This window comes from Oryctolagus cuniculus, chromosome 11 (assembly GCF_051225735.1).
Source record: "Oryctolagus cuniculus isolate XC-2025 breed Fujian yellow rabbit chromosome 11, ASM5122573v1, whole genome shotgun sequence".
In the NCBI taxonomy this organism is placed as follows: Eukaryota; Metazoa; Chordata; class Mammalia; order Lagomorpha; family Leporidae; genus Oryctolagus; species Oryctolagus cuniculus.
The window spans coordinates 114,998,981-115,023,568 of NC_142877.1; the positions used below are offsets into that span (position 1 = coordinate 114,998,981).

The following is a 24,588-nucleotide window of genomic DNA, read 5'->3' on the forward strand; positions in this document are numbered from 1 at the left end:
TTGCTCTCCGGGCAGCTGATCCTCGGAGGGCTTGCTGGAGCGGGGCTGGCTGCAGGCACTGGTCCTGTCCACCCCCTCCAGCCCGAGACCCGTCTCACCTTGCGGATCAGGTCCTGGTTGTACTCGTGGATCTCGGTCATGGCGTCCAGCGTGGGGTTGTTGGCCAGCAGCCCGCCGTCCAGGAAGCGCCCATTAGGCCGGAAGTAGGTGGGGGCCGCCCCACTGCTCCGGGCTGCCCGCCACACCAGCTGGTCTGGGGTAGAGCGGTCTGGTGTAAAACCCATGCACTCCCTGCCTCCAGGTCTGCACATGCATGCGTGGCATGGGAAGAGGGAGGCGGGACTCGTCAGAAGCAGGACCCACGGGGCCACCTGTCGCCCTCGGGCTGCCAGCAAGGCCTGTCCGCAGCCAGCAGGGCCCAGGGCAGTGGGCGGCAGGGGAGGGCTGTGGCTGCCTGATGTCAGCCTGCACCTCCCTCCCAGGACCCGGCAGCGGCCTCCCACACATGCCGCGACTGTGGCTGTCACCTGAGGGCTGAGTCAGGGGCTTCAGGTTGATGTTCGGGCTGAAGCGAGGCTCCCGCACGGACTCTGGAGCGTCGTAATTGCGGAAGAGGTGGAGCTCGGCCGGCTGCCGGTCAGACAGTGTCCCCGTCAGCATCACCCTGGAGCGGAACAGGAGACAGCTAGCCACCACCTCTTCCTGCTGTCCTGCCCCTGTCCTTCTCCCCGGATGGGCCTCTCACAGCGCCCAGCGAGGGGACCCGGCGACGCTGGTCCATGCTGCCGATGGGCCTCCCTACCCCAGCTATCCTGGGCGCTCGACCTGAGAGGCCGTCACTCCACGCTGCTAATGACAACATGGGTCATTATAGCAACCGCCTGCAGACAACTCAAGCGTCCACTGCAGGACAGTCTGTCGTGGCACGGCGCACCCACCCCCGGGCTCTGTGTCTCTGCAGGAGGCCTGAGGGAGCGTGTTCCATACTGACGGGGCACAGTTACCAAGATCAATAGTTATTTGCAAAAAAACAAAAAAACAAACAAACAAAAAAAAAGCAAGGTTCAGGGCTGTGTGCTTGGTGCACCATTGTTTAAGACAAAACTACTTACCTACCGTCTGCTTGGGTAGGAGGTGCCTCTGAGAGGACCCCGGGAGGCACCTGGCGGCGGTGAGCCGACTTTGGGAAGGGAACTGCTTGGCGGCTGCAGCGCCAGACAGGAGGGGAGGAGACTTCTCACTGTGTGACCTCCGATGCCTTTCCACGTTCCGCCAGGGAAGTGGGTGGTCCATTGAGGAAGACCCCCGCTTGCCCCGAGACACACACACCTGCACCAGTGCCACCGCAGCCCCTAGAGAACTCTGAAGGCCCTTTCAGAGGCCCTGGGAATCTGACCCGAGAAGCACATCTTGGGCAATCTTCTTAAAGGAGCAAGCTCAACTGCACGAGCGCCTGCGCAGGCTCTTCGCTGCGACACCTGGCAGAGTGGCAAACCAAACTGGGAGAGCAGGAGGGGGACTAGGAAACTGCGACGTTCACCCGCGGGGAGCTCCGCATAACACAGAAGTGTATTTGTCATATTGTGCAGAAAAACACACAGGCAAAGGGACAAAAACTACTTCGGAAAAGAAGTTTCCCACTTCCCCGACCACTGTGGGACTATCGTCTGAAGAACTCTCCCGCTGGACAAAACTGAAATGCTGGGAGAAAGATCTTTAAAAGTCTTCTTCAATGTGCAGAAGGTCTGACAAGATGGAAAGCAAATACCACGGAACTCGGGACGAGCAGGAACTCGGGCAGGTCCGTGAACGCAGCCCCAGCTTCCGGTCTCTGAGGGCAGACAGCAGCCTCTGTCAGTCTGAACTTCCCTAGCCGAGGGCAGCGGAGCGAAGCCCAGGACCCACCAAGGAAGGAGCAGCCTTCCACCTGGGGAAAGGCCCAAAGCTCCACGCCAAGAATTTAAAGTGGCCCTAGACGGCAGCGTCCCCAGTACCGGAAAGAGACAGCATAAAACACTCCTGATGAAGAGACTCTCGTTTTAGACTCCAAAGACTCTGCACATAGTGTTTTTCAACAGCAAAGCACAGCATACATAAGGGGGAAGAAATGGGGGTGGGGGTTACAATGAAATAAAACACCACGAATGAGACCAGTATGAACCAGTATAAATAGTAAAATATACCAAAATAGATTGAGGGTATTTGAATCCTCAAAGATGATAAAACTGCTACACTCACAATGTTTAAGGACATTGAAGACAAATTTGATTTTATCTTCAGGGTATAGAAAACTCTAAGTATTGACCTAGAATATTTAAAGAAGAATGAAAAAGGAGTTCTAGCAATTAATATATATATATATAATAGAATAATAAACTGATTATATGAAAATGAGATAAAGCCAAAGAGAAAATTAGTGAATCAGAAAATAGATAAATTATTCTGAATGTAGCACAGAGATAAATGATAGGAAAATACAAGAGGAGTTAAAAGACATAGCAGAGAGAAAAGGCTTAACATGGTTACCTGGCTTTGCAGAAGGAAAGTAGAAAATTAAGAAGAGATAACAGGGAAGGATATAATAGCTCTTTGAGAAATGAAGACTAATGTAAGGGTTCAAAACGGCCACCAAATCCCATACAGTGTAAAGTAGAAGGAATTCACACCCAGATACATAACAGAGCAACTGTAAAAGACCAGTTACTCTCAAAGCAGCAACACACACTCTCCAATGGTCATGTTAGGTGGGAAGTCAGAAATGAGCTCATGTGTGTGACAAAGGCCTAAGGAGTCGACATCTACAGTGGTCCAGCATCCGCATCTCAAAGTCATCCCGATAACCTTCCAGGTGCAGCCCAGCATCTGCACTTCAATCGTCTGCCCGGATCCTGATGACTTTCCGGGGGTCCTGCCCCTTCTACCTGATAAACATCCTTCCTCTAAGGTGGGGTGACGCCAGCCAGGCTTCCCCTGTCTGGTATTCAATGGGAAAGACTCAGAAAGGAATTTTTTTTGTATTTACATCCAACAAGTCCTTTGTTCTGAGAGGAGAAGGAGAAGAAGGGGAGGGAAGGCAAGACCCATCCCCTTAAAAACCCCGGCCTAGATGTGCACTGCGCACTCTCTCTCAGGTCCTGTCTGGAGAGGGGCCCGTCCGTTCTTACGGACGTCCCTGCCCTAATGAACCTGCTGTGTTGCTTTCCCCTGCTCTCTGTCTCACACCTGCATTCTTTCTCGCGTGAAGACAAGGCCCCTCTGCTCCTCCAGTAACAGTCACAATGGCCAGCACAAAGCCAGGAGCTTCTCCCAGGCCTCCCACGAGGGTAGCAGGGGCCCAAGCACCTGGGCTGTTCTTTGCTGCTTTTCCCAGGTGCATTAGCAGGGAGCCGGATGGGAAGTGGAGCAGCGGGGCCTTGGGCTGGTGCCCGTGTGGGATGCCAGCGCCGCAGGCAGCGTCTTCATCCACTACACCCCCGTGCGGGCACCAGAGCTTCAGTGCTACGGGGCGACAAAGCTCTGGAAATCAGCTGTGCCACTGTGTGCGTTACCTCCCACCACCGAACCTGAAGAGGGCTACGACGGAAACTCCTGGGTGCTGTGTCACCACCATGAAAACATTTTAAATAAGCAAATACGGTTTACTTCTCAACACCGGCAATGGTTAGAAAATGAATGTCTGAAAGTGGATAATCCGCCACAACACGAGGCACAGGGCGTGCCTGAGGGCAACCTCGTCCTGCGACTCTGCACTCGCCGTTCCCTGACGGGAGGCTCTGCGTCTCCAGACGCCCACCCCCAAATGCAGGCTCAGGGCACCCTCAACCCTCAAGCCAGGACAGGACTGTGGTGCAGGGTGCAGGCCCTCCCCATCCCCGCAGCGGCTTCCCCTGCCGCCCCCACGCACCACGTGGGTTGCCCCCCCAGCTGGGCAACCGTGCTAGGAGCGAGACAGTCGTGTTCCCGGCTGCCCGGGAATCCCACCAGGATCTGATCTCCTGCCGAAGCCAACACTGTGACGGCTGCTCGCACGAGGGTGCAAACGGCTCACAGCCACACAGCAGTCCTGTGTGCCAGGGCCTTCAAAGTGGGCTAGGGAACGCTGACCTTTGACCCCTCTGGAAGTGCTGGGAGGTGGGTCATGCTTATAATCCCTTCTCTACCCCAGCTCCTCGAACAGCCGCAGTACAAAGAGGGACGAGTGGGGACTTGCTGACGCCCGGACTTCTTAGACGCTTCTGTCATCAAGGCTGTGCGGCCCCAGTGCAGGGAACCAGGCACAGCCTGGAGCGCCCTCCGCACTGCTGAAGAAACAGTGCCCGAGAGTCGGGAGGGTAGAAGTCTTTAGAGGAAGAAAATCAGGTAATCACGGGGAGGACATGTGGTTGTACCTGCTTCTCCCTGACACAAAAGCACTTCCAGAGGAGAGAAGACCACAACGCGAAAGGCAGACTTAGGGTGGGCGTTTGGCCTGGCAGCTGAACCCCCATTAATACACCCCCATCCTGCACTGGAGCGCCTGAGGGCGGTACCAGCTCTGGTTCCTGGCTCCAGCTTCCTGTCAATGCAGGCTCTGGGAGGCAGCGGTGATGGCCAGGTAACTGCTCCTGCCAGCCTGGGAGACCTGGATTCCAGCAGAGCCTCCGGCACAGCGTCTGGCTCGGGGCGGAGGCTAAATCCATGACTCCTCCTGGGACAAGCGGCAAATACGCCAGCGTGGACGAGAGCACCATCCAATCACCAGAAGACAAAGGGGATCAACGTCAGGGTCAGAGCCGGCAGCAGTGAAAACCAGCGGAAGGACAGGCCGAGGGTGCAGTGGCCGGCTGCCCAGCTCTGCTCCGGCCCTGCCCCGGGGTGACTGGAGACCACCTTCTCTGTAGAGAGCCTCCATCTTGACACAGGAGAGGCTGTGCTCCCTCAGGCTAGGAAAGGGGTTCTCAGGTGAGGCTCTGAAAACAAACCAGAGGCGTGGTGCCTGGGGAGGGGTGCACGGGGAGGATGCGTGGGGAGGGTGCGTGGGGAGCGGTGCCTGGGGAGGGGTGTACGGGAAGGGTGTGTGGGGAGCAGTGTGTGGGGAGGGGTGCGTGGGGAGGGTGCGTGGGGTGGGTGCGTGGGGAGCAGTGCCTGGGGAGTGGTGTACCATATGGGTGCCAGTTCAAGTCCTGGCTGCTCCACTTCCAACCCAGCTCTGCTATGGCCTGGGAAAGCAGTAGAAGATGGCCTAAGTCCTTGGGCCCCTGTACCTGTGTGGGAGCCCCAGAGGAGGCTCCTGGCTCCTGGCTTCAGATTGACACATCTCTGGCCATTGTAGCCATCTGGGGAGTGAACCAGCAGATGGAAGATCGATCAATCGATCTCTCTCTCTCTCTCTCTCTCTGCCTTTCAGATAAATAAATAAATCTTTAAGAAAAAAAAACCCAAACTATAAAAAAGGAGACTATAAAATTGCTACATTAAGAATGTCTATGTGTCAAAAAACATCATAGAAAAAGCGAGAAGACAAGCCACAGGGTGGGAGAAAATACTTCAATCCTGTCAAAGGACACCCTTGGGAAATATACACAGATCACTAAGAAGTCACAGCACTCAAAAATCATTCAACCAGGGGCTGGTGCTGTGGCAAACAGGTTAAGCTACCAACCTTGACATCAGCCTCCCTTACTGGAGCGCAGGTTCTAGTCCCGGCTGCTCCACTTCCCAGCCAGCTCCCTGCTAATGCACCTGGGAAAGCAGCAGTGATGGCCCAAGTGCTTGGGCCCTGCCACCATGTGGGAGACCTGGATGGAGCTCCTGGCTCCTGACTTCTGCCCAGCCCACCCCTGGCCATCGCAGCCATTTGGGGTGCGAACCAGCAGATGAAAGCTCTCTCTCATTCTCTCTGGTACTCTACCTTTCAAATACATCTTAAAACAAACAAACAAACAAACAAACAAACAAAAAAAACCAAAACCACACAATCCAATTTTGCCAAAACAACTAGGCAAGACTGCAGAATGGGAACTTTACAAAAGGGGAAATGCAAGCAGCCGCACCACACAGAAAGGCATTCGGTGTCGCTAGGAACCAGGAAGATGAAAATTCAAGCCACGGTGAGACAGCACGTTACAGCCCCAGACTGCCAAGACGGAGGTGACAGTGACCAAAGGTGGGCAACAGGGCAGGCGACAGAAGTTCCGAGCCCTGGGACCCCGCCAGGGGGCTGAAGACAGAAACCAATGCCGACGACAGGAGGCACAGTGCCCCCGAGCTGAGGCCATGCACCCTTGGGGTGCGACAGCCCCACTCCTAGACACGCACCCTAGAGAAGGGCATGCCCAAAATGTTCACGGCTGGACTCTGGGCAGGAGCCGGGGACAAGAATGGCCTCCACGACTGCCACAGGCCCACGGGGTGGCCAGCGGCGGGGCTGTCCACGGGCCTGTGGGGTGGCCAGCGGTGGGGCTGTCCACAGGCCCGCGGAGCGGCCAGCGGCGGGGCTGGCCACGGGCCTGTGGGGTGGCCAGCGGTGGGGCTGTCCACAGGCCCGCGGAGCGGCCAGCGGCGGGGCTGTCCACGGGCCTGTGGGGTGGCCAGTGGTGGGGCTGTCCACAGGCCGGACCCGCCACAGAGAACAGAACAGGTAGGGCAGCAGGGAGGTGCTGACACACGCAAGGTGGAGTGAAGCAAGGGGAACCCGCCCACAAGACCCACCCCTCGAGCTCTGGCAATGCCGTCACAGGCGGGACACGGCACACACGCACCAGGAACCCAGTCTCACCCAGCAGGAGGCAGGAGCCGGGGTGGGGGTGGGGGGTGGGGCCTGTGGTGGCCAACAGTTAGGTGGGTGTTTTCTGACGACTCATTAGCCTGTTTATGGACTTGTTAAAATGCACATTGTGTTTCACCATGAAAAAGAAAAAAATGTCTAGAACGAAATTAAGTGTTTAAAAACATCTTTTTGAGGTTAATAAACAGGATTGTTTTCTTCCCTAAAAAAAAAAAATCTTTTGACAAATTTTCTTTACTTTGTATCTCTTCTAAATTTCCTTAAAAGACTATGTATTATTCTTTTTAATTTTATAATTTTTTAAATTTATTTGACAGGTAGAGTTACAGACAGTGAGAGAAAGAGACAGAGAGAAAGGTCTTCCTTCCGTTGGTTCACTCCCCAAATGACCGCAACGGCCGGCGCTGTGCCAATCCAAAGCCAGGAGCCAGGTGCTTCTTCCGGGTCTCCCATGAGGGTGCAGGGGCCCAAGGACTTGGGCCATCTTCTACTGCTTTCCCAGGCCACAGCAGAGAGCTGGACTGGAAGAGGAGCAACTGGGATTAGAACCCAGCACAGGGCCGGCGCCGCGGCTCACTAGGCTAATCCTCCGCCTTGCGGCGCCGGCACACCGGGTTCTAGTCCCGGTCGGGGCGCCGGATTCTGTCCCAGTTGCCTCTCTTCCAGGCCGTCTCGGTTGCCTCTCTTCCAGGCCAGCTCTCTGCTGTGGCCCGGGAGTGCAGTGGAGGATGGCCCAAGTGCTTGGGCCCTGCACCCCATGGGAGACCAGGAGAAGCACCTGGCTCCTGGCTCCTGCCATCGGATCAGCGTGGTATGCCGGCCGCAGCGCGCTGGCTGCGGCGGCCATTGGAGGGTGAACCAACGGAAGGAAGACCTTTCCTCTCTCTCACTGTCTAACTCTACCTGTCAAAAAAAAAAAGGGGGGGGGGACAAGAAAATGTTTCTTATGAAAAGGAATTCCCCCTAGTCCACTTTGCTTCCTCTGGGAAGCCCTCTCACCGGTCAGCCAGTCAGTTGATGGACACTGATAAATGGCCTGCTCTGTGGCAGGCACTGTGCTAGGCGCCACAGTCGTGATTCTGGCTGTCACTCAGGGCAGGGCCTACAAAGCAGCAGTTCTGGGGCCTCTCCTGGAATCTCCTCAGTGCCCACTGCCCTGCCTGGCTGCTACACACTGGCTTATTTGTCTCCCAAGCAGATGGCCAGTGGGCTCCGGCCTGCTCACCTGCTGCGCTCAGCAGGGGGCTCCCATGCGGTGGGTAAGGACAGACCCCTCCCTTGGACCCGGGGCTGGGCCAAACACCAGGAGGTGGTGACAGCTGGTGTGGCCTCAGATGTGCAGCCGCAGGACGAGGAAGTGACAACTGACCCGGGGCTGCGGGACACTGGGGGAGCCGGTTAAGCCTCGGTCAGACACAAAGTGCTGAGTGTGTGAGGGCAGCATCTGGGGGCCACAGGGATGCCCCGCTCTGCCATCTCCCCAGGGAGGAAATGAAGCCACAGGTGAGCCCCCACTGTGCGCTGTCTCCCTCCTCTGGCCCACAGGCTCCGAGCTCAGGTAAGGAGGCTGCCCTAGCATGGCACCCAACTCCCTCAGCTTTCTGCACTGCCTTCCCCGTGTTCACAAGAAAGGGAACCCCACCGGCTTCCCACAAACCCACTGTTGCTGTGATTAGACGTGAGCACGAACGAGCTCGCCAGGGGACCACACAAGACCATCGCCACGGGACCACAGGAAAACATCGCCAGGGGACCACACGAGACCATCACCACGGGACCACAGGAGACCATCGCCACGGGACCACATGAGACCATCGCCACGGGACCACACGAGACCATCGCCACAGGGCCACATGAGACCACCACCAGGGGACCACAGGAGAACATCGCCACGGGACCACACGAGACATCGCCACGGGACCACACGAGACCATCGCCACAGGACCACAAGAGACCATCGCCACGGGACCAAACGAGACCATCACCACGGGACCACAGGAGACCATCGCCACAGGACCACCAGAGACCATCGCCACGGGACCACAGGAGACCATCACCAGGGGACCACACGAGACCATCGCCAGGGGACCACATGAGACCATCACCAGGGGACCACAGGAGAACATCACTACAGGACCACACGAGACTATTGCCACGGGACCACAGACCATCACTAGGGGACCACAGGAGACTATCCCAAAGGAGACCATCACCAGGAGACCACAGGAGACCATCGCCACGGGACCACACGAGACCATCGCCACAGGACCACACAAGACCATTGCCACGGGACCACACAAGACCATCGCCACGGGACCACACGAGACCATCACCAGGGGACCACATGAGACTATCCCACAGGAGACCATCACCAGGGGACCACAGGAGACCATCGCCACAGGACCACACGAGACCATCGCCAGGGGACCACACGAGACCATCACCAGGAGACCACACAAGACCATTGCCATGGGACCACATGAGACTATCGCCATGGGACCACACGAGACCATCACCAGGGGACCACACAAGACCATCACCAGGGGACCACAGGAGACCATCGCCACAGGACCACACGAGACCATCGCCATGGGACCACACGAGACCATCACCATGGGACCACACGAGACCATCGCCACAGGACCACACGAGACCATCACCACAGGACCACACGAGACCATCACCAGGGGACCACACAAGACCATCACCAGGGGACCACAGGAGACCATTGCCACAGGACCACATGAGACCATCGTCAGAGGACCACACGAGACCATCAACAGGGGACCACACGACACCATCAACAGGGGACCACACGAGACCATCACCAGGGGACCATAGGAGACCATCGCCACAGAACCACACAAGACTATCACCAGGAGACCACACAAGACCATCGCCACGGGACCACAGGAGAACATCGCCACAGGACCACACAAGACCATCGCTAGGGGACCACATGAGACTATCCCACAGGAGACCATCACCAGGGGAACACAGGAGACGATCGCCACGGGACCACAGGAGACCATCACCAGGGGACCACAGGAGACCATTGCCACAGGACCACACAAGACTATCACCAGGGGACCACACAAGACCATCGCCACAGGACCACAGGAGACCATTGCCAGGGGACCACACGAGACCATCGCCATGGGACCACACGAGACCATCGCCACAGGACCACACGAGACCATCACCACAGGACCACAGGAGACCATTGCCAGGGGACCACAGGAGACCATCGCCACAGGACCACACGAGACCATCGCCAGGGGACCACACGAGACCATCACCAGGAGACCACACAAGACCATTGCCATGGGACCACATGAGACTATCGCCATGGGACCACACGAGACCATCACCAGGGGACCACACAAGACCATCACCAGGGGACCACAGGAGACCATTGCCACAGGACCACACGAGACCATCGCCATGGGACCACACGAGACCATCACCATGGGACCACACGAGACCATCGCCACAGGACCACACGAGACCATCACCACAGGACCACACGAGACCATCACCAGGGGACCACACAAGACCATCACCAGGGGACCACAGGAGACCATTGCCACAGGACCACATGAGACCATCGTCAGAGGACCACACGAGACCATCAACAGGGGACCACACGACACCATCAACAGGGGACCACACGAGACCATCACCAGGGGACCATAGGAGACCATCGCCACAGAACCACACAAGACTATCACCAGGAGACCACACAAGACCATCGCCACGGGACCACAGGAGAACATCGCCACAGGACCACATGAGACCATCGCTAGGGGACCACATGAGACTATCCCACAGGAGACCATCACCAGGGGAACACAGGAGACGATCGCCACGGGACCACAGGAGACCATCACCAGGGGACCACAGGAGACCATTGCCACAGGACCACACAAGACTATCACCAGGGGACCACACAAGACCATCGCCACAGGACCACAGGAGACCATTGCCAGGGGACCACACGAGACCATCGCCATGGGACCACACGAGACCATCGCCACAGGACCACACGAGACCATCACCACAGGACCACAGGAGACCATTGCCAGGGGACCACACGAGACCATTGCCAGGGGACCACACAAGACCATTGCCATGGGACCACACGAGACCATCACCAGGGGACCACACAAGACCATCACCAGGGGACCACACAAGACCATCGTCACAGGACCACAGGAGACCATTGCCACAGGACCACATGAGACCATCGCCAGAGGACCACATGAGACCATCAACAGGGGACCACACAAGACCATCACCAGGGGACCACGTGAGACCATCGCCACAGGACCACACAAGACTATCACCAGGGGACCACACAAGACCATCGCCACAGGACCACAGGAGACCATTGCCAGGGGACCACATGAGACGATCGCCACAGGACCACACAAGACCATCACCAGGGGACCACAGGAGGCCATCACCAGGGGACCACACGAGACCATCGCCACAGGACCACAGGAGACCATTGCCAGGGGACCACATGAGACAATCGCCACAGGACCACACAAGACCATCACCAGGGGACCACAGGAGGCCATCACCAGGGGACCACACGAGACCATTGCCACAGGACCACAGGAGACCATTGCCAGGGGACCACACGAGACCATCGCCACAGGACCACACGAGACCATCACCAGAGGACCACATGAGACCATTGCCATGGGACCAAGCCGGGGCACCTTGCTCTCCACAGGCCACTCTTCACGTTGGAGAGATGGTTTTCCCTTGCAGGAGTCAATGTCTGGGGCATGGTCGCAGGCCCTTGGCTGGGGCTCTGAAAGTTCTAGCCCAGCCTTTGTGTGGAGCCCAGTGCAGTCTCAGAAAGGGTGGAGGCCCAGGACCCAACCCTCCTGGGTCCCTCCTGGGTCCCTCCTGCCCAGACATGAGCTCTCCACCTCCACAAAGCCCACCCACCATCCTCGGCAGGTAGGAGAGCTGCCCTTACCCTTCCTCAGCTTCTTGGCCTAATCACTGGAGGAGGTGACGGAGCCTCCACTTTGTCTACACAGTGCAGCAGCAGGGTGGGAGGGGCTTAGCGTGTCCTTGCCCTGGGAGGGCTTCCAGGGCACTCCACAGGGGTGCGCCCCTCTCCGTCCCCACCAGGAACAGCCAACCACCCTGTGGGACACACCCTCTGCCCGGTCCTGGGCTGACCCTCCTGGAGCTGTGTCTCAGAAACAGGACTCGCTCCTTAGGTCTCTGCTCCGACTCAGAGGGGCTCACAGCTGTAGGTTTAAATGTAAGGTGGAAGGGAGGCTGCCTGGCCCGAGTGGGTGGGAAGAACTGCTCCCCCCCCGCCCCAGGCGTTATTCAGAGCAGGACTGGGGCCCTCTGCCCCCGGGAGCAGCTGACAGGTGTGCAGTGGCGGCAGTGGGGATGGGGGTGCTTACTTGGGTTTCTTGACGTCTGTCATCTTGGTGTGCTCCCCGAACTCCCGCTTCAGGAACTCCTCCAGGGGCCCCGACTCATAGGGCCGCGAGCCCCGGAACACCTCATCCTTCATGCGGAAGTACACGCCACGCATGTAGGCCATGGACTTACCTAGGAACGAGGGTGGGAAGTAAGAGACACCAGGGCCACACGCGCCTGCCAAGGGGTGAGACCACTGATGGGGCCAGCAATGCTGGGGAGGCAGCAGGGGGGGACATTCGCCAAGGAACGCGTCAGCCTAAGCTTCAGGCCTTCCTCTGTGACTTCACACAGGGGCAGGCGTCCACCCCAACGGGCCCACGGCTCTGCCCCTCGTTCCGTATTATTTTCCTTAAAGAAGGGCCCCCGAGGTTTGCAGCTTGTAGGGCTTAGAGCCACCCTGTCAGCCACGGAGGAGGAGTGCCCTGTCCTCTGCACCTGCAGAACAGATGCAGTCAAGGGGCAGGAAGCAGAAGCTGCCCCTCGGCCTCATCAACCCCCCGTGCCTGCGTGTGCCGGTGCAGCGCGGCCGAAGCAGAGCTTCTGCCCGTGGGAGAAACTCGACCAGCAACTTCTCAAGCCCCTTCCGTAGCTCCCAGAAGTCTGAGGAGCCCAGTTCGGGAGAACGGCCCCCAGAGGAAAGCAGGCCCCCTGGAGAAGAGACCAGGGCCCGCGCCCGCTCTGGCCACACGACCTTCCTGGAGGTTCTGGCTTCTGAGATGGCTCTTCCCTCCCGGAGGGTAGAGATGGAGACCAGAGAGGGACGTGCGCCTCTGAGGCTGGGGGAGAGCCGTGCTGGCTCTGCCCAGCTCACAGGCGCTCGTGTCCCCATCTGCTCACCCCACAGGGCCATGGTGGCAATCATTAAAACAAAACGAAATTCTCATCAGTACACATGGGCGTGAGCACTGCCTGAGCCCCCTGGGGCACTGCTCTCTGCAGCTTCAGGGCTGGCTGCCCTTGGCGTGCCTGCTGTGGCCTTCTCACATGGCCCAGTCAATGTCCAGAAGCCGGCACCCCCCACATGAGGCGAGTGTGGGCCTGACTCGGCCCTAGTGCCCAGCACAGGCACCTCCAGGGCTTCAGATCACAGGATGCGAACTCGGAGGATGTTCAGAGAGAACGGAATCTGACAGCTGGTGTTTCAGAGCTTTGGGGAAGAGAGGGCTTTGGGGCAGCCCTGTCTCCCCGGTCAGCATAACGCAGTCCAAAAAGCTCCCTGGAGGAGACACCACTGGAGTCACGGCATCAGCCTAGCCAGCAGCCTTTCCAGTGGGCCAAGTGCAAGGCCACAGTGAAGGGAGGCCGTGGCAGTGGCCTGGGACATACTGAGTCTGGGGGAGTGCACTCGGGCCTGAGCAATCCCAAGGAGTAGCCATGAGACTTTTGCCACCACTCCCCACCCAGGGCCTTAGTTTCCTGTGGGTCAGTGGTGTGTTCAGAGCAGGGTGGTTCTCCTTGTCTGGAGACAGGAGCTGAACACAGTGGGAACGGGTGGCATAGGCAACCAATCTACAGATTCTTCCTACACTGGAAGTGAGCACCAGCTCTGCCCTGGTGGCCAGGCCAACGGACAAGGCCAACTGCAGCCCCTACGAGGGGCCTCCAGGCCCACCCCTGCCCCACAGCCCTCTCTCCCCCGAAGCTCTAATAAAGGACTCAGCCCTGCTGAGGGCCGGTCTCAGCCCCTCCCCACCCGGCCACCCCAGGAGTGGGCTCACTGTGTAGGATGGCCAGGGCCAGGATGCCGCCAGTGCTGGTCCCTGCCACCCAGTCGAAGAGGTCCTTGGTGGCCACGCCTGAGGCCTTCTCGATGGCGATGAGGAGCTGGATGATGACGAGGCCTTTCACGCCCCCGCCGTCCAGGCAGAGCAGGTGGTCATGGCTGCAGTGGGCACAGCAGTGGAGACGGGGGTCCTGTCACCACCTGGCACGGATGCCTCATGCTTCCTCAGCCCGTGCCCCCCGCACGCATGGTGGTTGCAGGAGCAGACAAGACCTGCCCTCGTGGCACAGTGCGGGAGGCAGGGAGGCGTGGTGTCTGGCGGGGACAATGGCTCTAGTACAATAGCAGGGCAGCAGGGGCGGGGACGCCTCACAGAGCAGGTGCCATCCCCCCAGACACTGCCTGGACGGGGGATTTGCTAAGGGCCCACGACCAGGCCTGATGCAAAGCAGGTACCTGACAAGTCTGTCTGGATTAATCAGGCTAGGAAGGAAGAGCTGGGGCGGTGTGTGTGTGTGGTGGGGGGGTGGTGTCAGGACCCTCTGTTCAGCCTGGGAGATGCACGGTGGGAGGGGTAGGAGGAAGGACGTGGACATGCCAGGGCCTCACCTCCCTGTCCTGAACCCCTCTGAGGTGACACCTCCTGCTACCCCCATGCGTATTTTTGGATAAGGAAGAGGCGACAGTCACACAGCTGACTTGAGACCACCATAACCCCAGGTGCTTCCGACTCTCACTCAGCCCCACCTGGTCCTGCTACACACTCTGCATCTCCTCCTCTGGCCAGGAAATGCCAGTCCTCCCTCAGGTACAGCTGCCCATATATGCATGTGTGTGTGTGCATGAACAGGTGTGTGTTAGGTGCACACGAAGAGGGAAGGCCAGGATGCTGCTGGAACAGGTGTGTCTCTGGGGCAACCAAGGGGATGCTGGCACCCACAGGCAAGAGTCATCAGGGCCGCGGGACGTGGCTGCCTGGGAGTAGCGGCTGCCATGCGATTCCAAAAGCAGAGCTTCCCCTGCAGGTCAGGCAGCAAGGCCGTGGGGTTGGAGACCAGGGCGGGGCCGTGGCCCTGAACTCAGTCTGCAGCCTGAGCAGCCATGGGCCTCCCAGGGACTCCCAGGACTGTGTCTGCATGGCACCAGTGCTGATCTCCTCCCGCCCCCATGCAGGGCAGGTCGCAGGAACACGAGGAAGCAATAAAAAACAAATAAACAACCTGTGCTCAGAGGGACGGAGCAGAGCACACAGCTGGTTGGAAACGCATTTGTTCCGGTAACGTCTGTGGCAGCTGGCACTGATTCTGGACGCCAGGTTCTGTGCCTCAAGGGCAGGGCTTGGGCCTCTTCTTGTTGTGGCCCCTGGAAGGGCCTGGGTACACAGCAGGTGCTTGGGAAAGCGCTCACCCACTACTCTGGGCAGGGAGCTGGGTAAGGGATCAGGCAGGGTAGGAGGAAGACTGCTGAGCTCGCTCTGCACGAAGGATCCGGGCGACACTCGCCTCCCCAGACCAGGCTGATGTCTAGGAGGGAAGCAAGAGGGCCATCCTGGGCCTGCCTCCTCCCAGCTGCATGGCCTGCACCGTCTGTCATGGATGAACCAGCCGAGAGTGCCAGGCTCAGTCTGCTGTGAACTGCAGAACCGGGAGAATCCTCACGGGCCATGGTGGGGATGAGACAAAAGCCCCAAGAGCACCGGAGGCACCAGCAGAGGCTGTGCCGTGGGCCCCTGGCTCTCGCCCACTTACGTCCGCTTCTCGTCCCTCAGGGAGCTCAGGATAAACGCCGGCTTCCGGGCCCGGGAGATGTGCATGACATCCTGCAGTTCTGCAAGGCACAGGGCAGGCGTGGGGCCAGGCTCACCCCTCCAGCCCCCCAACCTGGGACTGCGCCCCACATGTGCCCAGGGCCGAGCTCCCGCCCCCACCCCTAACCCCATCATCTGCCTCTGCCGAGGCCCCAGGCCTGCCGGGTGGGGGGCCTGCCAGGGCGGCACGGAGCCTGCTGCTCTGGGAAGGGCTCTCCACCCACCCAGCCAATTTCCAGATGCTGCTCCAAGTCCTCCTCCTGGCACCCTGATATGGGGCACCCCTGCTGTGTCCTGAGGCCTGCCAGTCACAGAGCTGCTTTGTGAGCCAGAGCCCAGGCTGCTGACATCCACCCTCGGGCCTAAGAACTGTTATCCCCAGTCACAGACTCGGAGACACCGTGACTTTCCAAAGTCACTGGACCAAAGCGCTGAGTCTACGTGTCCTTAGGGAGTCGCCTCCCTGGACGATGGGAGATTAACAACTGATCTCTAGATGGCCCTGTCTTGATCCCGCAGGTCGGGAAGCACCCTCAGCGGCCTCAGGTGCACCCACCCACCCCACCCACGTCTTCCCTGGTGCCCCAGGCCCTCCCCACACCCACCCTCCGGGCAGGCAGCACAGCAGCCGGGGCCCCGCCCACCAGGGCCTCCCAGCACTGCGCAGGAAGGCTGGAAGCAGCAGGGCAGCAGGCAGTGCGCCCCTCACCAGGGCGAGCAGCACAGTGGGCGCAGCCAGCGCCAGGCAGAGGGACAGTGTGTGGTGTGCGACTGGGGAGGAGGAAGAGGGAGCAGGACGAGAGCTACAGCTAGCACGGGCGTGACTGGGCTCTGCTGCCTCGCGAGGCCCAGGCTTTACCAACGTGCCGCAGCGCCCCAGGCCCGCCATCCAGCCTGGCTCGGGTGACCACCTGCCTGTAAAACGGAGAGACAGAGATGGGGCAGGGCCAGCAGGAGTAACTGTGGCTGCTGCTCTGCTTCCGGCGGGGCTGGTGTCTGCCTCCTGCTCAAAGCAAAGCCTCTCTTGCCAGACTGGTTCCCAGCTGCCCTCCGTTCAGGGGATCCCACGCCCAATCAGGCGAGAACCCACAGCAGGGCCCCCATCCTCTGGGGCTGTCTCCATGGACACCAGGGATGAGTGTGGCAGAGGCCAGGTGCTTGCTTATTAGCTGGAGGTCACTGGAGAGGCCAGCAGGGGGCACACGGGCCTCAGGCCCAGCAGATCCAAACTGTAGAGGGAGCCAAAGCCAGAAGCCAGAGACTTGGGGCCCCTAACAGCACTCCTCACTGCCCACCCTGAGCTGCGGGGGGACAAGGAGAGGCAATCAGAGCGCCTGCCTCACGGGTGCTGTGGGAAACGCCTGACCTGAGACCCAGGTCCAGGACATCCTCTCAGGGGCAAAGAACCGTGCAGCCTCAGCCAGGGGCCCCGGGCCTCGGCGTCACCAGCTGCCCACAGAGGCTACCATTCTGCCTTTTCCTCTCAGGCTCCCTTCAACCACGTCCACCCCAGGACCCTGCTTCTCTCCAATCAGGACTGCCTCTGATCCAAGGCCCTGGGCGCCTGCTGGGGGAGGGCACGTGGGGCGAGTGGCCTACCTAGGTTGTTTAAGCTGATCGGCGGGGGCTGAGCTCTCTCCAGGGAGAAGAAGGGGTGATGTGATGCCGCGGAGCCCTGCTCCGCGGGGACCCCTTGGAGGAGTGGGAAGCGGTGGTCGGCCCCCACAGTTCTCAGCAGAGTCAAGAGCGCCTTCCTGGTGACAACTTGTCATGGTTGGGGGAAGGGAGATTGCACAGGATAGAAATGGTGTCAACATGCAAGTGAGAGGCCCCCCCTTTCCGCACATGGTTCCCTGCCCATCTTCCAGGAACCTGGGTGTGAGGGGAGCCACCCTGGCAGGGCTGCCTCTGCTCCGTTCCACCCAGAGCGGCCTCCCAGGCCCAGGGAAGGCGCTGGGAGCTGACCATGGGAGTGGCAGGAGGGGTGAGTCGCTTGCCCGATTATTTTCAGAATCCTGTCTTTCCTTCTGTACCAGCCTAAAGCAAGGGCTTCCCACCTCCACAGTCAGCGGCTCTCACAAATGCTGTGTGGACAGTTCCTTTCAGAGGTCAAAAGGGACGAGCCAGCCAGCCAGGGGCGCTCACCCCCATTTAACAGCTGTGAGGACTGACAAGGGTGCCACAGGAGGCAGTGTGGACACACACACACACAGGGACGCACACAGGGGCACACACGTGGACACAGGCACACACACTCAATGGTAGCCCCCACGGCTCCCTGAAACCCTGCAGAGGGGCCCAGGCTTCTGCAGCCAGGCTCCCTGGGTGAGCATGCCATGCATGCACAGCGCCTCATGTGCACAGGGCGTGCGTGGGGCTGGGGCAGCACAGCGCATGCTCTGACCCTGTGGCTGTTCTTGCGAGTGGTTCCATCGGTGCGCTCACCAACAGTAAAGAGGAGGCTGCAGCTGCCTACCCCACCCTACCCCTGCTGGGAGTCAGAATCCCTGAGATGGGGCAGGAAGCTTCTTGAAAGGCAGTCCTGGCTTGGCAAGCCCTGAGTGGGCCTGCATCTGCTGCGTGGGGCCCTCTCTGAGTGGCCTGGCCTTTGTCAACATCCAGGGAGCATCTGGGGCCATCGGCACAGAAAACCCTGGCACCGGTGCCCGGGGCTCCCTTCCTCCAACCCCTACACCTTGACTCTGGTCCCGGAGAGCAGAGCACATACGTTTGCTGATCTTGGAGGCTATGAAGGCAGGAGTCTCCCCGAAATCATTGGGTGTGTCCACCTCTGCCCCAAACACGATGAGGGCCTTGACCATCTCCACGTTGTCTTTCTGTCGGGGATGGAGGGGGGACACAACAGCTCAGGGAGATGAAGACGGAAAGGAGCCGGGGCCCTCCCTGGCCCCCACACCCAGGGGATCTGCTCTCTCAAGGTCTGCATGTTGAAGGTGGGGGCCTGATAGATGGGCGTATCCATCAGTATATCCCCAGGGGGTATACTCCAGCAAACACTGGAGGCCACTTGGGCCAGCTCCTCCTCACGGGCAGCAGTGTGTCTGTGGCCCTGACCTGGGAGCCTGGGGTACCCTGAACGGTGAGCTCTGGAAGCTTTAGGGAGGGGCAGGAAGTGAGTGAGGGAGGACAGGTAACTGCCTTGCTCACCCAGCCCAGGCCACCATGTCTGAAAGGTAACTCGGCGGCACCCTTCAAAGGGAGCTTCAGGGGGCTGGTGCTGTGGCGCAGCGGGTAAAGCCACCAGCAGTGCCGGCATTCCACATGGGCGCCGGTTCGAGACCTGGCTGCTCCACTTCCCATCCAGTTCTCTGCTATGGCCTGGGAAAGCAGTGAAAGATGGCTCAAGTCCTTGGGCCCCTGCACCCGCATGGGAGACCTGGAAGAAGCTCCTGGCTCCTGGCTTTGGATCGGTGTAGCTCTGGCCATTGCAGCCATTTGGGAAATAAATCAGGGGATGGAAGACCTCTCTCTCTACCTCTCTCCTCTGTGTAACTCTGCCTTTCAAGTAAATAAAATTTTTTTTTTTTAAAAAGGGGGAGCTTCCGTCCACAGAGTGCTGTGCAGTTAAACCTCTGGGGGTGGGCCAGGGGACAGGGCATGGCATGGTCATCCAGGGCAAACAGATGGGCCACCTGGCAATCTGAGCTGAGGCCTTGTCACCTCCCTCTCCTTGGGGCCTGACTTGTCCACCTGGAGAACAAAGTGACTTGTCTAGAGTGGGGTTCTCCAGTGGTTTCTCGTCGCCCCATGGGCACGGGCAAATGTGAACAGGATCATTCGCTGGGCACCTCTTGGAGGCTACACTAGTTTCCCATGTACAGCAGCGGTCTGACATGTCCTTTCAATCTAAGTAAGTTTCAAAACATAAGCTGGGGCCAGCGCTGTGGCGTAGTGGGTTAAGCCTCTCTCTGTGTCTCTCCCTCTCTCTCTCTGTAACTCTGCCTCTCAAATAAATAAATCATTACGAAAAAAAAAATCTTAAGCCGATATCAAGAAGGCATTAGCCACACGATCATAAAGGCTCCTGCTGAATATGCCAAGAGTGCTGAAAGTGGTCTGCAAAGGAGCAGAGCACGGGAAGCCATCAACGGCACTGGCAGTGTGGACCCCTGCCATGTGTGAGACCCCTCGGAGGATCTGCAAGGTGAAACTGCTCTCCAATACCCAGGCGCCATCTGCTTTCAGGCCGTGCTGACACTGGCACTGACGGCGCAAAAACACGGAGGATACAACTGCTGGTGCCTTCGCACCAATTATGGCGGCGGCACTGAGAGCCGTCACTCTGCACTGCTGGACAGTCGAGGGAGCCCGGATGAGACAATGAGCATTGCTCGTCTCATTCGTGTTTGCTATGTCATAAATGGAAAGCAGACACGAGGCGTATCTGCAGCACAGTGGAAGCATGGCATGGCGTTCACTCGGGGAAACGCAGTTACAGCTGCGTGGAAGTTGCCAGCCCAGCTGGCTGCTCTGCTTCCTGGATGCCATTTTTACTTGAAAGAATGACTGCTGGACAAACTGTGACGGATCAGCCCAGGGTATTTAGCAGCTGTTTTCTCAAAAATGAATGCAGTGAACTTGCTACTTCAAGACAAACAACGGAGGGCTGGCTCTCTGGTCAGCAGGTTACGTCACTGCTCACGATGCCAGCGCCACAAGCTGGTGTCGGTTCAAGTCCTGGTGCTCTCCCTTTCCTTTCCCTTTTTTTTTTTTTTTTAAGATTTCTTTATTTTATTTGAAAGCAGGAGTCACAGAGGATGGGGCAGGGGGAGAATATTTTCCATCCACTGGTTCACTCCCATGCGGCCACAGCAGCCAGAGTTGAACCAGGCTGAAGCCAGGAGCCTAGAATTCCATCCATGTCTCCTACATGGTGGCAGGGGCCCAAGAATTGGGTCACCTTAAGCTGATTTTCTCAGGCCATTAGCAGGGAGCTGGATCAAAAGTGGAGCAGCCAGGACACAAACCAACACCCTTACAGGATGCCAGCATCGCAGGGATCCTCAGTCAATGCTGATAATAACTGTACACAGGGACCAGAGAGAAGGGAAGGTTGGAGGGCTGATAGAACAGTCATTCTAAGGGCCCCATTCAAGGCTAAAAATGTCTCGGGGCTTATTGATCGGTTTAGCCTCTCGGGCAAATCTCCTCTGTAGTCATGACTTTTGGTACAAAACAGGATGTCCTGAGTCTGTCTTGGGTCAGGTATTTGGCCTGGTAGTTAGACGCTTGATCCCACTAACAGAGTACCTGGGTTCAGCGTTGGTTCTGTCTCTGGTTCCTGACTCCAGCTTCCTGCCAGTGCAGAAGGGGATGGCTCAAGTACATCGGTGCCTGCCGCCCACATGGGAGGCCCTGATGGAGTCTGGAGCACGTGGCCTCAGCCTGGCCCAGTCCAGGCCACTGCAGGCATTTGGGAGTAACCCAGCGAATGGGAGCTCTGTGTGGCTGACTCCGTGTGTGTCTGTGTCTGCCTCACAAATAAATACATTTTTGAAAACGTAACGAATCTGTCCTGACTACTTCCTTTAGGGTCACAGCGTGGTCTCCTGTCCTCTCACTCTGATACTTGCCAACAGATGTGTGTCCGCGTGGTACTGATACAGAGTACGTGCATCCCCCGTGTGTCTACATCACAGCAACACCCTTCCCTGGGTTTAATGCGTCCACACCACAGCTGCCTAAGCAGCCTGCAGGGCCTTCCAGGGCAGGAATCGCGTTCCAGAATAAACCAACACAGTGACCAACACCTGCCCTGGCTCCTCAGCCATGTCAGCAAACTCTGCCTCCTGGGTGCGCCCTGTCCGCCTGGGCGTGTGAGAGCGACAGGTGGCTGACCGCCTTCCCCAGTCACTGGTATCTGCTGGAGGTCCTCTCCAGGCTGGGCACCGCATACATGGTGTAGACGCCGTGTGGTACCAAGTGTCCACTGCTGATCCCACAGCACCACTCCCAGTGAGTGCACACTGCCGTTTTCCAATGAGAACATCAAGGCAGACGGAGGATGCGACTTGTCCCAGGCCACAGCTGGCAGCCACAGCTGTCCCTCTCCCCTTTTACACCACACAAGTGTCAAAAGTAGGGCACAGGCTGTCACTGTGGCACAGTGGGTTAATGCCCTGGCCTGAAGCGTCAGCATCCCATACGGGAGCCAGTTCAAGTCCTGGCTGCTCCACTTCTGATCCAGCTCTCTGCTGTGGCCTGGGAAAGCAGTAGAAAATGGCCCAAGTCCTTGGGCCCCTGTACCCATGTGGGAGACCTGGAAGAAGCTCCTAGCTCCTGGCTTCTGATCGGTGCAGCTCCAGCCATTGTGGCCAGTTGGGGAGTGAACCAGTGGATGGAAGACCTCTCTCTCTCACTCTCTCTGTCTCTCTCTCTCTGTCTCTCCTCTCTCTGTAACTCTTTCAAATAAATAAATAAATCTTTTAAAAAAAAAGTAGGGCGGCCAGCGCCGTGGCTCACTAGGCTAATCCTCCGCCTTGCAGCACTGGCACACCGGGTTCTAGTCCCGGTCGGGGCGCCGGATTCTGTCCCGGTTGCCCCTCTTCCAGTCCAGCTCTCTGCTGTGGCCCGGGAGTGCAGTGGAGGATGGCCCAAGTGCTTGGGCCCTGCACCCACATGGGAGACCAGGAGAAGCACCTGGCTCCTGCCTTTGGATCAGTGTGGTACGCCGGCCGCAGCGGCCATTGGAGGGTGCACCAACGGAAAAGGAAGACCTTTCTCTCTGTCTCTCTCTCTCTCACTGTCCACTCTGCCTGTCAAAAAAAAAAAAAAAAAAAAGTAGGGCCCAGGAGGAAACAGTACTGGAACACAGAGGGAGAAGACATCTTTACACTGAGGGGGCACACGGAAGGCTTCCCGAGGGAGGAGGCAGGGTCTGAACCGAGCCTTGGAAGGCAGGACTGTCGGTGGTGGAGGAGAGGAGGGGAGCCACAGGGAGGTGAGCGCCGGCCCCTGATCCCTGTCGCCTGGGCAGCCAGCATGGGCCCGGCACGGAGGACGCGCGGACCGCAGACTCACCGACACGGCCAGGTGCAGCGGGGTGTTGCCGTGCTCGCCGCGGGCATCGGCGTTGGCGCCGTAGGTGAGCAGCACCATGACGCACTCGAATCGGTTGCGCATCACGGCCACGTGCAAGGCTGTGTACCCCGAGGAGCTGGTGCTGTTCACGTCGCAGCCTCGCTTCAGCAGCAAGCGAGCCATCTGTGGGGACAGCTTGGGCCTGAGTCAGCACCAGGGCGCTGCCCTGCCTGCGGTACCAGGGCCGCCTCTTCCCCTAACACGCTTCCGATACTGGGCCCTGGGAGCAGGCTCCTGCTCCAGGTGGAGTGGCCCTAGACCCTGCTCCCATACCTTCTGCACCCTAGGGGCCAGGGTCAAAAGCCAAACATGCACCAACCAACAGGACCCCAGTCCCCCTGATGGGCACTGTCCACACACATCCTGCCCCCTGCAGCTGTCCTGGGCCTGGAAGCCTGGGAGAGCCTGGGATCACGGGGTAGCCTCTGGGCTTTGGAGCCAGAGAGACCTGGGCCATCTGAGCTTGGAGGGGCAACCCTGGCCCTCCGCACCTCAGCGTCCTCTTCTGAGGAAACAGGAACCAAGTCCCTGCCTCGCCCAGCGCAGCACCTCCGAGTGACAGAACACACAGGGTGCTGGACCTGGGGTCCAGCTCTGGACGCACAGAGATGCCTCCCTCCCCCGGCTCATCACACTGATGGACAGCCAGCATCTCTGGGGCACCTTCGGAGCCAAGTCAGGCTTCCTGGCGATGAGACCAGTGGCCTCCTTCCTCCCAGAGGACACAGCCTGGTATAGGGAAAGACCTCAGAGTGGACGTCCAGCTGACCTCATCCTCATGGTCGTCAGCCCCGCAGCTTCACCCCTCACCCCCTCACTGTCATCCTCATCCCTGCCACCCCTCCCCTCCCCCACCTCTGTGAGCACTTTCAGTGTGTGAGCTTGCCTCGGGCACCGTCTCACTGATTCCTCGGCACTGCCAAAGGCTGGCCCTAAGCCCCCGGATTCAGGCAGAGGGGCCAGCACCACCCGGCCAGGGAGCAGCGGAGCAATGCCAGGACCTCAGCTCTCCGTGGGCTTATGTGCCTGTGGGCCACCATGAGCCCAGCCCCTTACGTGGCGTCGTCAGAGTCCCCACAGGAGCCTCCCCCCGCAGGCACAGCCCCCTGTCCCACCCCCGAGCCTGCCCACCTCCGCATTCTTGGCCCAGTGCAGGGGGCTGGCTCCATAGCGAGGGTCTTTGCTGTGGATCTGGTTGCTGTCCATGCTGATGATCATCTCAGCACACCTGGGGACAGAGGAGGCAGGGCGGAGAGGAGAGGCTGGGATGGACCTGGAACTGGATCAACTTCCCTATGGATTGAGCAGGGAGGGTCTGACCTGCAAGCAAAGTTGCAACAATGCCAACCAGCCTGGGCAACGATTTCTTAGACGTTACACCAGAAGCTCAGGCTGCAAAAGTGAAATAAAGAAACAGGGCTACACCAAACCAAGAGGCACCTGCACAGCAAAGGGAATAGCAAAACGCACAGGCAGCTGTGGGGAGCAACTCGGACTAGACTAAGTTACTGGAATTAAGACTTATTCTATGCATCTGCTCTCCCACAATATGGCGCTGGGAGAGGAGACAACAGCTTCTACGCAGCTGCCTCCAGTTCAACCAATAAACAGCAGGACCTGCTCCTGATTGGAGGAGAGCAGCGTACTCGGCGTGTGGGTAGCAGAGTTGGGATTGGTGGAAAAGGACTATAAAGGAGGAGAGAGACAACATGCACCAGGAACATCTAAAGG

At 58.8% G+C, this 24,588-nt stretch overlaps 1 protein-coding gene across 12 annotated transcripts in view; it reads right to left on the bottom strand.

Annotated features, from left to right (window-relative positions):
- Window positions 1-24,588, bottom strand: part of PLA2G6 (phospholipase A2 group VI) — a 55,960-nt gene that overhangs the window by 4,762 nt on the left and 26,610 nt on the right. For 4 of the 12 annotated variants that reach the window (XM_070051277.2, XM_070051276.2, XM_070051278.2 and 1 more), the window contains 8 exon segments: window positions 23,989-24,085; window positions 22,798-22,980; window positions 18,485-18,593; window positions 15,698-15,776; window positions 13,945-14,108; window positions 12,205-12,355; window positions 528-664; window positions 99-253 (listed from right to left, as the gene is read on the bottom strand). In XM_070051277.2, coding sequence (XP_069907378.2) covers window positions 99-253; window positions 528-664; window positions 12,205-12,355; window positions 13,945-14,108; window positions 15,698-15,776; window positions 18,485-18,593; window positions 22,798-22,980; window positions 23,989-24,085 — 1,075 coding nt within the window. 12 annotated transcript variants of the gene reach the window in all.